General features: G+C 36.3%; 1 protein-coding gene across 1 annotated transcript; it reads left to right on the top strand.

Moving 5' to 3' along the window:
* The first annotated feature begins 4,786 nt into the window (after positions 1–4,786).
* Positions 4,787–5,731, top strand: LOC105307572 (olfactory receptor 51I2-like). The gene has a single exon (XM_011383121.1). It carries the CDS (start codon positions 4,787–4,789, stop codon positions 5,729–5,731), a length of 945 nt encoding a protein of 314 aa, XP_011381423.1.
* Positions 5,732–14,914: the final 9,183 nt, after the last annotated feature.

The raw sequence follows: 14,914 nt of genomic DNA, 5'->3' as shown, positions 1-14,914 counted from the left end.
GGCTTACCATTTACTAGCACTGGTCCCCTAGGCACTCACATTCTTCACCTGCCAGAGGGTCCTTGGAACCCATTCCTCAGGGGATCTTAAGAGTCAGAGGTCGTGGTGGTGTGGGGGCAGGTAAGCCCTGCTCGGCTGGGAGGAAAGGAGAGGAGGTGCTGCCTTAGCTTATGCAGACAGGTCTTAATCACAGATGGGAATAGGTAGAAAGAGGCATATTTACAAGAAGAGCCTATTTACAAGAGAATTTGGCGAGAGGACATTATGGCTCATCATAGCCCCTACACAGATCAGAGTAAGGCAGTCCTGTGGGACTGAGCCCTTAACCTGTGAGATCTGATGCTAGCTCAGGGTAGATAGTGTCAGATTTATTTGAATTGTAGGATACCCAGCTTCAGTCTGATAATTGCTTGGTTGTGTGGGACCCCCCACCCAGCACACACAGGGGAACTTGTGCCAGACTTTTAGGGTGCTTAACACAGTGTACAGCACAAGAAAGTTTCTCTATAAACAGCTAGAAAAGGAGAGGAAAGAAATATTGCAAAGAAATGAAAAAATGGTTTCCAATTAAAAAAAAAATAGCTTTCTAAAATAAAATGTGAAGGAAGAAGCCCCTCAGCAAACAAATATGAAAGATAAAACAAAAAACAAGAAACAAAAACCCATGTGATCCAAGAAACAGGATACCGACCCAGAAAAGCAGTAGGACAAATTTCTTGACACCAGCTGCATAAGAGAGCTGGGAAGCAACTGATCCAGACAGAAGCAAGAGAACAGAAGATGTCAGGAAGAAGTTATCAAGAAAAGTAAAAAGTATTTAATAAAATGCATACACTGAGCTATTATGTTTCCTTAGAGGTCTCTTGAACTAAAACAGTAATTGTTATACTTTTCATCTACACATTCCCATGACTAAAATTGTGTCTAATGTTGAATGACATTTATACTTTCGTTAACATACACCTTATACCATAAACCCTTAGGGTAGGGATCGTGACCTTGTCATAAATGAAAAGACAGGTTTTTTTTTTTTCTCTTTTGAGTGGGAAAATTTAAAGACATTGACTATGACAAAAGAAAAGTGTCATAAAATTCAGAAAGACCCGTGTGTATTGATCAGGGCTTGGGTGATTTCCTGACTCTTCCTATGATAATCAGAGTGACTGTGAGAAGATCTAGGTGTGTATTAGGTAATGCACTGAATTCTTTGGTCTGACTTATGTATGAGTGTAAGTGTTGAAAAGCTACTGCATTTTCAGCCTGGTTAGTCTAAGACAAACATTAGGTGTCTGAGAAGTTCTTTCTAAACTCAACTTCTTTTACTATCCTCCCCAATCCTTTCAAGTCTGTGTCTCCTGTTACTAATCACTATTCTTTCCAGCTATATCTGCTAATGTTTTCCTAGAAATAAGTTGCTCAAACTATTTAAGAATTTATTCTTCTAGTGTTGAACACTTAGGTAAATATCCATTTCCAAATTGTTTTACTTTCAGGACCCAATGTTTGGGATTTAAAAGCAATCATTACCATCTGTTAAGTGCTATATGGCAGCCAATAGGCCAAATGCCTTGCATGCCTTATGTGGTTTAATCATCTCAATCATTCTATGATCTAAGTATGGCTATCACCTGTTTTACAGGTGAAGAAATGAGGATGTGTGTGGGTTGGACACTTTCTCAAGGTAAGTGGTGAATCCTAGACACAAACTCAGGTTTATCTAGCTCCCAACTTTGCCACCTAATTCTTCTTACTTATGTCGTCACCCTAGTCGGTATTCAGTAAACATATGTGAATAAGGTAGCATAGTGCAGTGCTTTCAACATCTTCTTAACCAGGGCAAAAACTTTCTATAATTTGACTTAGAATTATACCGTGTGTGTGGCCAGCCACAGTGAACCAGCATTCCTTAACCATGCTTGGAAATTTCTCATGTTCTAATACATTCAAATGTTAACACTAATTTATAAGCAGTTGAAGCCCTCTTCATAGAATTCAGCATTTCTTGTGGCTATCGATTACAGTTATAGAATAGAAAGGCCATAAGCTAAATTAGAAGACCTAGGTTTAAATATTCTGCCATTGACAAGCTGTGTAAATTTGAGACCTCTTTTTTTTTCTTTCTTGGCTCTAACGGCTTCTATGAAATGAGGGGCTAGATAGAATATTCTTGCAGGTCCCTTACAGTTCTGATCTTCTCACTCCTTTCTATGAGCAGTGAAGTACTAAGTCAGAGAGGTGTGGAGTACTTTAGATGCTTCATATTCCCAGCAGTCCACGAGCTCCTAAGCTGATAGAAGCTCAAGGGACTTCCTGGATGCAGCCTTATATCGCTCAGGCCAGGCAGTTGGCGGAGGTAACCGGGAGCTATGAGCAGATTATGCAGGACCCCCACTAACCGCTCTTCCCTCTTCTGTGCCTTCCTTCCATAGAGCTCTCCTAGGGAGGTAAGTTGGAGTGTCAGACATGCCAGACCGAGGCTTGACGGCATTCTGCCCCTAGTTTAGAAATCCTTATTGCGATAATATGACCATCTGAAGGAGAAAAGGCGTCCCCTAATCTGAGTCAGGCTTTTGTTTTTGATTTTTTCCTGCACGCTTTCACCTTTATCACTTTTCCAGTTCTATATGTTCTATCCATTGCTCTTTTTCTCTGAAATCCTGCCATGCTTTCTGCCTCAGACATTAGTTTCCCACCAGGGACACCTTATCAGGTTATACTTCAAATGCAAATGTCTTGATGTGAATAAATACCTCACACTTCTCCCAGAATAATCTGGTATGGGGCAGGGGTGGGGGTGGTATATAAACAGACACTAGCTGCTTTGGGAGCTACTTGGCAGGACTTAAGTGCTGAAAGACTCCAAATCAAGGGTGTATATGGCATACAGGGGCAAACAGAAATGTTTACAAAGCATTTTCAAGAAGGAAAAACAAAGGAGTCCTCAGGGTATGGAATGGAGAAAAAAATGCATCCTGAGAAGAAAGGACAGAGAAGTCCTGAGGCAGATGGAGAAGCAAAGTCAAATGACAGCCTGGAGGTAAGGATGTAGAGCAGGCTTTAGAACTCAGAGTTGCAAAGTTTTTGGTCCTAAGAGTTTTCACAACTGTCCACTTTTGGATTTTCACAACCTCTTCAGCTAAGTTTCTTAGTATCTTCAATTAACAATAAAGATAGCCAAAGCCCAGAAGGGATCAGTGACTTACTGAGTAGGTCTCCTGTTCAACACCTTGCACTAAGCATGGAAGGGACTGAAACAATAAATGAGTCAGTGCTGGGTTCTTGGAGCTGGTGAGTCAGGAGGAAAGATAGGACTCACACAGCTGTAATGCAGGGCAAGCAGAGAAACTGGTAGAGTTGATGCAAACCTATAGCTGTGAGAGGAGTGGGAGAGAAGTTACCTCTGCTGCCTGTGACCAGCCAAATTTCCAAAGAATAGGGCATCATTGATCCTGGGGCCTAGATTATGGACTGAATGGGTATGTACACACATTCTGGGCAAACTCTAGGAGCTGGGGAGCTGTGATTCATGTTTGGCTAACAGCAAATTATGCCTATCTGGATATCTTGAGGTACAAGGAAGGAAATTTTGAGATTTGAGACCAGAAATATTGATTTAGTACTGACACGGGAGACCTTCAATTCTATGCTAGTGAGTTTGGAGTTTTTCCATTGGTAATGGGGGAGCATTCAAGGTTTCTAATCAAAAGAAAGCCATTTTAAAATTTGCCTTTAAAAATATTAGTTCTACTCCAGATTAGAAAATGAAATAGAGAGAGGCATGAGAGTAGGAGGCTGTTATTATGGTACAAGAATGCAATTCCTTTGGTCTGAAGTATAAGACAAAGATTGAAGGAAATGGAGAAAGATGCTGACAAAGGCACTTTGGGGTCAATATTTTTATTGATCGTTATCTAATTTAATACGATAGGTAAAGGATAGCAAGAGTAAAAGTGATGTTTGGATTTTGAGTCTCAGTTTAGGCATAATGATGTATTATTTAGAGATGGAGAACATTGATGAGAAACAATTCTGTAGTATAGAGAAATGATTACTAATTTAGTGACTTTCAAGAGCTAGGTGCTATTTAGTTGCAAAAAATGTTTAAGAAATTACTTTCACTCAGTAAATTAAATTATACAGGGAGAAAAGTAAGGTCTTAAGCTAAATGGGTAGAAGAATGAAAAGATGAGTGGAAATATGGGAGTAGAGTGCATTTTGATTAATGTTGGAAGGTTATTTTTACGTACGAATATCTTTTCATCTATCTTCTGTCTGGATGAATATATGAAAGAACTGAGAGATTTTATAGAAGTGTGAAAGCTAGGGAGTCATAATAAGATAGTAAGGGTTCATTTCAGTACAGAAGACGGTGGAAAGAGGAAATGTTTATGGTTAGGTAAATAGGTGGAACACTCAGTAGGAAGGCAGGATAATCAAGAATGTAGTGATCAGGAGAGTTTTGTCTTAGGTCTTGAACAAAGTGATGCCCATAGATTGATAAAGAAAAGAGTTCAAAGCTTTATACATGAGAAAGAGCATGGTGGCAATAGGCAACATAACCTGTTCGGTCAGCTGGATAAACTGAGAAAACGCAGACAAGTCCAGAAATCTTGGTGACAATGAGAGGTAAGGATAAGTGATTTAGTGAACAAAAATGACTAATGCCATAAAATGAGAGGCTGGATGGTACATAAGGGTCTTAAAATATTAGGTCTAAGTCACTGATAAAACTAAATTTCTCTTCTTTACAGGATAGTGGTCCTACAATCTAAAGACTCATCCCAGCATGGCAGATAACCCCCACAACAGCTCAGAGTTGCCTCCTTTCATCCTGACAGGGCTCCCAGGGATGCAAACTTTGCAACACTGGATGTTTCTGCTCCTTGGTACCCTCTATGTTGTATCCATTGTGGGCAATGTTCTTATTCTTTTCATTATCAAAGAGGAGCAGAGCTTACATCAGCCTATGTATTACTTCCTCTCTCTGTTGTCTGTCAATGACCTGGGTGTGTCTTTTTCCACACTGCCCACAGTGCTGGCCACATTTTGCTTTCATTTACAGAAGATCAGCTTTGATTCCTGCATGGCTCAAATGTTTTTTATCCATTTCTTCTCCTTCACGGAGTCTGGGATCCTGCTGGTTATGAGCTTTGACCGTTATGTGGCCATCTGTAACCCACTGCGCTATGCAACAGTGCTCACTGATGTCCGTGTAGCATGCATGGGCATCTGTGTTATCATCCGTAGTGTCTGCATGGTTTTTCCACTGCCTTTACTTCTGAAGAGGTTGCCTTTCTGCAAAGCCAATGTACTCTCTCATGCCTACTGCCTGCATCCAGATCTGATCCGCCTGCCCTGTGGCGACATCACCATCAATAATATTTTTGGTCTGTTCACTGTCATCTCTACCTTTGGCCTGGACTCTGCATTCATTCTCCTCAGCTATGTGCTCATACTACGCTCTGTACTTGCCATTGCATCTCGGGAGGAACGGCTAAAGACACTCAATACGTGTGTGTCACACATGTCTGCTGTGCTCATCTTCTATGTGCCCATGGTTGGTGTGTCCATGGTGGCTCGCTATGGAAGGCATGCACCACAGTATGTGCACACACTTATGTCCCTTATTTATCTCTTTGTGCCTCCAATGCTCAACCCTGTCATCTATTCCATCAAAACCAAAGAGATTCGTCGGAAGCTTTGCAAAATATTACTGAGAACTAAGTATTAAGAAAGAATCATGCTGAAAGCCCAAGATTCAAAGGATATTTATTCTTATTCTGCAAATTTGAGTTTTCGAGACCTGTTTTGACCAGTCTTTGGGCACTCACTTACTATTAGGATTTTTGTCACCAGATGTTTGATGATATCCTGGCACCAGTTAAGACTCAAGCCAACAGGTTTATCAGGGTAAATGAAGTCATAATTAGCAAAAAAAAAAAAAAAAAAAAAAGCTCAATTTTCCTCTTTTTTAACTCCAAAATGTACACTCTCATAATAAGTCCCTCAATTTGTCACATATGTTTCTATTATCCTTGTTTAAAGTGAATTGTCACAAAGGAAATTAGTTATTACCGTGGAAATAGTGTCATTAGGCATGAAGGATTCTTTCCCCAAATATTATTGAAGTATTTTAATTCTTTGAGGAACCTTCATACTATTTTCTATAGTGAATGCACTATTTTATATTCCCATCAACATTGTGCAGGGTCCAGATTCTTCTATATCCCTGCCAACACTTGTTGTCTTTGTTTTCTTGATAGTAGCCATCTTGACTAGTGTGAAGTAATTGTTTTGGGGGAGTTCCACTATGCATTTCCTTGATAATTAGAGACATTGAACATGTTTTCATAATACCTGTTGGTTATTTGTATGACTTCTTTGGAGAAATGGCTATTCAACTCCTTAGCCCATTTTAAAATCATTTTATTTGTTCTTTTGTTATTGATTTCTAAAAGTTTCTTATATATTTTGGAGATTAACTTCTTATCAGATATACAATTTACAAATATTTTCTTCCATTTCATAGGGTGCCTTTACACTCTGCTGATTGTTTCCTTTACTGTGCAGAAATTTTTAGTTCAATTTAGTCCCACTTGTTTATTTTTGTTTTCCTTTTTTTTTTTGCTTGTGTTTTCAGTGTTCTAACCATATGATCCAGTAATCTCACTTTTGTCTATTTATCCAAAAGAATTGAACTCAGAATCTCAAAGAAATATTAACACTTCGATGTTCATTGCAGCACTATTCACAGTAGTCAAGATGTAGGAACAATCTATATGTCCATCAACCAATAAACGGATACAAAATTAGAATAGAATTCTACTCAGCCTTTAAAAAGAAGAAAATCTTGCAATACACAACAACATGGTTGACCATGAGGACCTAATGCTAAGTGAAATAAGCCAGTCACAGAAAGACAAATAGTGCATTATTTCACTTGCATGAGCTACAGAAGATAGTTAAATTCATAGAATCAAAGAGTAGAATGATGGTTGCTGGGGCTGGAAGAAGGAGGGAATAAGTTAGTAATCAGTGGGCATAAAATTTCAGTTAAGCAAGGTAGATAAGCTGTAGAGATCTACTGTGTCATATTATACCCATAGTCGACAATAATTGTGCACTTAGAAATTTGTTAAGAGAGTAGCTTTTATGCTGTGCCATTACCACACTAAAAATAAAATAAAATAATGTGGTTATGTCAAAGCTTAGTTAAAATAAAAATATATATATGATACAATAGCTATTGGTTTGCATTTCAAATAATACACTATCTACCTAGCTTTTAAGATGAGATAAATGTAATTGCATATAAATTGTGTTAAATAATCTAATTTTTATTAATAATAACATTTAGTAAATTTTAGTAGTATTTTGTGTGAAAAATGAAAAAAGAGAAAATTAAGGAATTAAGCATTCAATTTACAATATTATAAAATAATACAATTTTGTATAAAATAATTGGAAACAGTTAAAATATAAGAAGTTAATGCATATGAATGAGAAAGAGTGAAAGTAATCCAATAACTAATCCTTTAGCAAGCTAACAAAATAGACAAACCTCTGGAAAATCTAATCAAATGAAAAATAAAACAAGAATCATATATAGTACTAGATTAGAGGTATTTTTTAAATTACAGTAAAATGTTTTATAAGTAATTTGAAATCTTGAATACATTTGTTTATTAGGGAAAATTGTAAAATGTAAATAAATTAAAAATTGAAGAAATTAAAAGTTAACAATTATTCTCCCACTAGTTCTGACATATTATAATACAAGATCTTTTTCCTTACTTTCCCCCCAAATTTCATTTATATATTTTAAATAATGAATAAAATTGGAAAGCTATGCAAAAGGGCAAACATAATCCTGACAAGTGATACAAAAAAAATTTATATTATCAAAAAATTTTATAGATTTAACATGCTAATGGAAAAGCGTAAATACTAAAAGCTGTAAATACAGTTTAGCAATATAGACAAAGAGCAATTGATACATATCTTAGAATTTAAAAAATGACACATATTTCAGAAAATTCTTGTTATAATGCATCATACAGAGGAGTTAAATGATGAAAAAAATATGTAAGCAATAGTAGATTCCAGAAAAGGTATATAATGAAATTAAAAAAAAAATCCATCCTACATAAAAATAAATCAAAAAAATTTCTGTATATTTTCTTAATGTGTTATTAGATCATATAATGTTTAGCTAAAATAAGGAAATGGTAATTTTGCCATTTTTGGACATTATTATTTACCATTTTTTAGTAGAATCTCTGAGTAACATACAAAATCTTGAGACAAAAATGAGCTATTTTTCCTTACCCCTTTATCTGTAATTGGATACTAAGTCCTGACAATTCTAGTTATACTTTGGCTTATCCAATCTTTGCCTCTACTTCCCCACTGTTGCTGGTTTATTTTGGCCCTTCATCATCACCCTTCTCTTCGCTCTGGCAATATCTCTAACCTGATCTTATTTTTCACTGTTCTTTTCTCTCATTTTTTCATGCTAAAGCCAGAATGATCTCCCTAAAGAATCTATCTGATTATAAAACACTCATAGTCTTGGATGGCTCTTATTGCCTAAGGGTAAAGTCCAAAACCTTAACATGTATCTTAATAACATCACCACTGTATCCATCTCTTATGTCTTAGTACTCCTAACCGCCACCCTCTCCCGACCAGCAATAAAAGTTTGCTCCAGCCATATGGAACTATGAGTGATTCCTGAATCAATAGGCTGCTTTATGCCTCTATATTTTCATTAAGATAGCCCCTATTTGGAATATCTTATCTGTTTTTATATGTCTGGAAACTTACTAATCAAAAAATATTTATTAGACATATACCATGAACCAAGCAGTGGCTCAGCATTTTTAACATTTCCTTTACTACCTGTCTTTCATCTACCTGATCCCCTCAGCTACAACAGTGGTAAACAGATGTTTTATTATTTTTATATACTTTTAATGTATTTGTGTAGAATTATAACATAGTACCTAGATACCATTCTGCTCTTCTCTGTATAGAGCTCCTTATTTGAATAATAAGCTTCTTCAAAGAATGGAAGTCTGTTATTATTAGAAAGTGTGAACTTAGTGCAAGGCAGATGGTGGCCTTGGAAAAAGCCCAATTTCTCTGAGCCTCAATTTACTCATTTGTAAAATTGGTACAAAAATAACCAGATTGTTGTGTTTTCACATAAAAGTTTAGAGACAACGTATGTAAGATCATTAGTACTTTACTTGGCATATATTAAATATTCAATATATTAAATATTCAATATTTATATAGTTGGTATATATTAAACATTCAATAAGGAAAACTTTCATTTTTCTGGTAACCAAATTATCATAAGAATTTAACATTGTTCAAAAATTATATGGTAGATTTATATATAAATAAATACTTGTGGCTTAGATAAATAAATGCTACCATATTTGCAAGTGATGTAATCTGTGGATCAAGAAATTAAAAAAGCTTAAAGGGAAAGGTTAAGAAATTGAGAAATTTAACAAATAAAATGTAATAATATAAAACTAGTGGTTTCAAAAACATAGCAAATATTTTAATTCTAAATATTTAAATTGTTAAACTTAAAAATTAATGCATCTCATTAATATGTTAATGAGAAATTTTATGGAATAAAACTTTAAGTATTATTGATAGAGGAGAAATAAACTTGAATGAATGGACACAAAAGCATGTGCTTTGGGGGAAGATTAAACAAATATTGAAGGTGTCATCTTTTTCCAAATTCATTTTACATAATTCTGAGTATTTTTCAGAATACGATGACATGATTTTAAAGTTAATTTAGAATTATTGTACAATTGAGATTACCATCTCTCAAAAATACTAAAAAGGCAAGAAATGGGGCAGGAATAGAGTAGACCTCTCTAATGCTAAAACTTAAAGAAGAAAACCAAAAAAGTTATCCTATTTGAAATAGAAGATATGACTACAACAACAGATTTCTAGCATAGGGTAGCTTAGAAGAATGTATAAACCATTGTAAAGTAGTATTTCAAATAAAATATTTTTCAAATAGCATTTCTAGAATCTTGACAATTTTTTCTTGGTAAAAACATTAACAGGTAATATTATTGTTGAACATTCATACATTTCCATAGAAAAAGTATTTGGAAGCATTAACAGAAATTTTACTAGTAGTTGTCTCGTTAGAGAGAATTGGGAAAATTTATTTTGTATTTATTTGTACCTTCTTTTAAAAATAATGAGAGAGAGAGAGAGAGAGAGAGAGAAATGAAGGCAAATGGGAATAATCCGAGCAGTCCTAGAAGATGAGCCTCACAGGGGAGAGGTTTGAGTGTTGGTACTCCAGCTGGAGGTGCTTTCCATGGAGGTGCTTTCCATGGAGGTGCTTTCTAAGTGCTCAACTCAAGGGGATAAGTATTTTCTTTTCCTAGGGGAGCCATTTCCTTCCAAATGTGGCTATGGGCTGTAGAGGGCCAGTATCGCTACCTATGAGGGCCTGATTCTGGGTCCCAAGAGACTCATCCCACCCAGTGCATATTAGAAACACATCAAACTTTCTCTCCCCACATCCACTTCACCAGAAGCCTGTACCAGCCAGAATGTTTATCTTGTAATCAAAAGATAATATCAGATACTTATTTATCTATGATAGGCCTGATGCCAAGACTAGTTCCACTTGATCTCTTCATTCAAATGAGCTAAGTGATCACTCATTTAAAATCTCTGATGCTCATTTCACCAAATAATACTAATATTTCTTTTAAAAAAATTTATTTATTTAAATTAGTTTTAAGTATACAGTACATTGGTTAGACATCTACATAGTTCATAAAATGATCCCCCCAATTGCTCCCTTTCTCTCCTGTCCCTCCATCTAGCCATCATATTAATTCTAATTGCATTCCCTCTGCCGTGCTTCCCACCCCCGTGACCATCTATCAACTAATTTGTACTTCTTTAACCCTTCACTCCATTCTCCCAGCCCCCCAACATTTCTCGATGGCTTCATATGTGCCAAAGTTCAAAAGTTTTATTATTAAAAAAATCTTTGGCTCCTATCAGTAGTCCTATGATGTAGGCAAAATTAATATTTTTGTTTTAAAGGTGAGGACTCTGAGGCACACAGATAGTAAGTGAAGGAGCAGGAGTGAACCCAGGCAGTCTTTCTCCATAGTCCAAGACTAGTGTGATTTTGAATTGGTGACATGACTTTGAAAACTGTTGTAATTCTTATTTTTTCTCTTATTGCCTTCTACAGCTAAACATATTTAACAATGATGGCCTTAGTTTGGGCTGGAGATCTGCAAGGTACCAAATCACAGAAGAAGCTTATCCATTCATTCGGTTGCTATTTATTGAGTACCCAGGATGTGCCAGGCCTCATATTAGACATTGAAGTAATTTATGGAGCATAAGGCAGAGAGGCATCTACTGCATTAAGTCACAATGTTGCCATACAGCATGATAGTTAAGAGTGCCTAAATTCAAATGCTAGTTCTGCCACTTACATTTTTTTTTTTGATTTCAGAAAAGTTATTTAACTCATTGTACCTCAGTTTCCTTATATACAAAATATAGATAATAGTGGTATTTGTTTTATAAGGCTGTTGTAAAGTTTAAGTGAATTAGTGGAGTTGACCAACACATAAAATGCTCAGTAAGTATACACAGTTGTTATTACTGAAGGGAAATAGTTACAATCCAGTGAGATAAGATGCTATGATTCCTATCTGTGGTAATCTGGAGACGGGGCATTAACACAGCCCTCAGGGCCGAAGATTTCTCTAGTGAATACTGGCTTGGATTAATTAAGGTAGACAAGTAAATCAGATACATTACAGAGATCCCATCTAGGAATGAAAAGATGGTTTTGAATGAGAAAAAATTTGTAAAAAACAATTTTAAGTAAACACCCAAGTGTGGGCCATTCTGCACTGTGGGCTGATAGGTGTCTAGATACACTGACAAAAAAGCATAGGTTGAATAGGTGTGCTCACATCATATGTGCCTTAACATGTGATTAACCAGATACCATGGTAACCTATTTTGCAGACACATGGAAAAAATACTGATACTGTAATGCTCATGGTGTTAGTTATGGCAAGTTGTATGCTTGCTATTTGCTAAACATTGTGCTGAATGTTTTGAGTATATTAAAGAATAAGAAAGACATAGGCTCATCTTTCATGGAACTTACACAGTAATGTAGTAGAAGAGAGGCAAGGAATAAATAATTTATTGTTTATATTAGGTCACTTAACCACAACTCTGCAAGGCACTAGAAAAGAACAATGGAGGATGTTACATAGGCTAGAAGGTTAGAGGAATCTTCTATGGGGCAGTTTAAGCCAAGAGCTAATGGATTGGGAGCTAGCCAAATGAAGCGAAGGTGAGTGGGGAAAAGCTTCCTGGAAATGAGAAGCAGCATTTGTGAAGGACATGAGGAAGGAGTATACCCTGCATATTAAAGAATCTGAAAGATCATTATGACTGCAATAGAAAGAACAAAGGGGAAATGGTTCAAGATAAAGTTTGAAAGGAAGGTAATGGACCCATAACACAGAGTCCTCTGGGCCATTTAAAAGTTTGGACTTTATCATAATGGAAATGGAAATAATATGATGAAATTTTACTTAAAAATATTTTTTGTAAATTGGAAAGTGAATTAGAAGAGTTGTGATATGACAACCGCCTTCCTTTCAAACTTGCCATGACAGTCAGAGGGTCTGAAATTCAATCCAGCTCTGTTTTTAACTTACTGAATGAATTGTATCTGGGTCTCATGCTCTCTTTTATAGTATGAAGGACAATCCACTTTTACCTCTTAATTTCTTTGAAGCTTCTCAGCGGGATAAATGCCAGGCCACAGAGGAGCCATCCACCAAAGTTTTTTTTTTTTTTTTTTGCATTTCCTGCTGCCCCAGCCACTTCTGAGTCCTGGGACTTACTGGGCTCTGGGGACTCTTAAGAGACAGTTTTATAACTCAGGGCGTGAAGGAGGTGGAGACTGGTAGGGAGGTTGTGTGCAGAGAGTGCAGAGTTCTTGGTGCTTCTTCCCTGGTAGGCACTTCACCTACCTCTCTTGTCCTGTCAACCAGAACTGTCCTGAGAAGGTAAGTTGGGGCTTAAGCTGTTTCCTCACTGAAGTCTGTAGAAATCTCATTCACAGCCTCAAAATCCTAAAGTGATCAGAGTACAAATATTTGAAAAAGCTCCTGATACCTTATTCCTAAGATAGTTTATTTATCTATTTAATAAATATTTATTGATTAAAACTAGAACTGGTAACCTGAGTCCTAGTCCCAGGGTTCTATACCCAGTGACTTGACTAAGCATTGTGGATATGAGAAGAAAAACACACAATTATGGAAACTTGTAATTTACTGGGGGAGAAGGATGTTAATCAAATAACCAAACATATGTAATAATTCAGTATAATTCTAAAGTGTAATAAAAGTCATGAAGAAAAATATGTATGAGTATATATAACAGGGACATACAATCATGAGCAGAGATATAATAAATGATTAGAATAAGTTCCCGGGTAGAGCCTATGTGCCATGGTAAGGATGATTGAATTTTATTTGAATATTATTTCAAAAGGTAAGGGAAGCCATTGAAAAATTTCCAGTAGACATGTAACAGCATTTTATTTATATTATAAACAAATAATTTGGCTGCTTTGTGGGGAATGATTTAGAGAGGGGCATGACACTAAGCTGAGGAATCAGCAAGAAACAATGCAGAAATCCTAATTAAAGGTGCTGAGGGATGGATTACAGTTGGAAGTGAAATAAGAGAACCAATATTTTGGAAAGGTGGTAATAGATTAATAAGATCTGGGAATGGGAGAGAGTGGGACATGTCTCCTCAGTTTTTCTGGCTTGGTGAAGAGATGGTGATGAATTTTTATGAGATGACAAATATCGGAGAGGATCAAGGATGGTGATTCACAAAAAATTCAGCTTTGCATTTGTCACATTTTAGATGCTGATGCGTTATTTCAATTGATAGTCCAGTGGCGGGCAAGATGTTTGAGTCCATAGCCAGAAGAGAAGTCTGAGTTAGACACACACATTTGAGATCATTAACATATAGAGGAGAGATGAGAAGGACTTTATGAGTAGAAATAATTTTGAAGATATTAGTTATGAAAGAGAGCAGAGAAATGAGCGATTCTTAGAAAAATACGTGGGGCAATAAAAAGACTTTTTGTTATTGTTGTTTGTTTCCTATGATAGTAAATCTTGATATGATTCTCAATAAAGAAGAAGTTGTTTTGAGGTGAGACATATGTGAAGCTCACAGAAATGATTTAAACCTCTAATTTTCAAATGTGGCTGCCTTTTGAAATCACTTGGGAAGTTTTGAAAAAAATACTGATTCTCGTTGCTAGAGATTCTGACTTAATTGATATGCACATGGGGCAGGCAAAGGAGCTTTTTAAAGATCTTTGAGTGACTCTAATATACAGCCTAGTTTGAGAATCCTTAATCTAAACCGAGAAAATACGTGTAAATATGTTGGAGAGAAAAATCAAGAGCAATCAGGAGTGGAGGATCATGAAATTCTGGACCCTTGGAGAATAAATGAGGAGCTCAAGCAACAAAGAGAGGATGAGGAGCTGGAATAACGCTTGAGTGCAGGCAAGAGAGGAGACATAGCTCAGAATACAGACAAAAATGATGTCACTTATACCAGAGGGAATGCCATGGTTAAGTGGAGAGTATTATGAAAGACTTCATGGAGGACACACAGTACCTCGCCTCTTGAAGAAGGTGATGGCTAAGCATTGGTAGAGAAAAGGATCAAAGCCATTTTCCACCACTGGAGAAAGATTTAAATCTTTCTGTAAAAAATGCAGAGACAGAAAGAATAAAAGATAGTGTCCCCCTCCCCGCCGCCCCCC

Source organism: Pteropus vampyrus, unplaced genomic scaffold, assembly GCF_000151845.1.
Source record: "Pteropus vampyrus isolate Shadow unplaced genomic scaffold, Pvam_2.0 Scaffold504, whole genome shotgun sequence".
In the NCBI taxonomy this organism is placed as follows: Eukaryota; Metazoa; Chordata; class Mammalia; order Chiroptera; family Pteropodidae; genus Pteropus; species Pteropus vampyrus.
The sequence above is the reverse complement of the archived record's forward strand: the minus strand, read 5'-3'. Positions and strand labels throughout refer to the sequence as shown.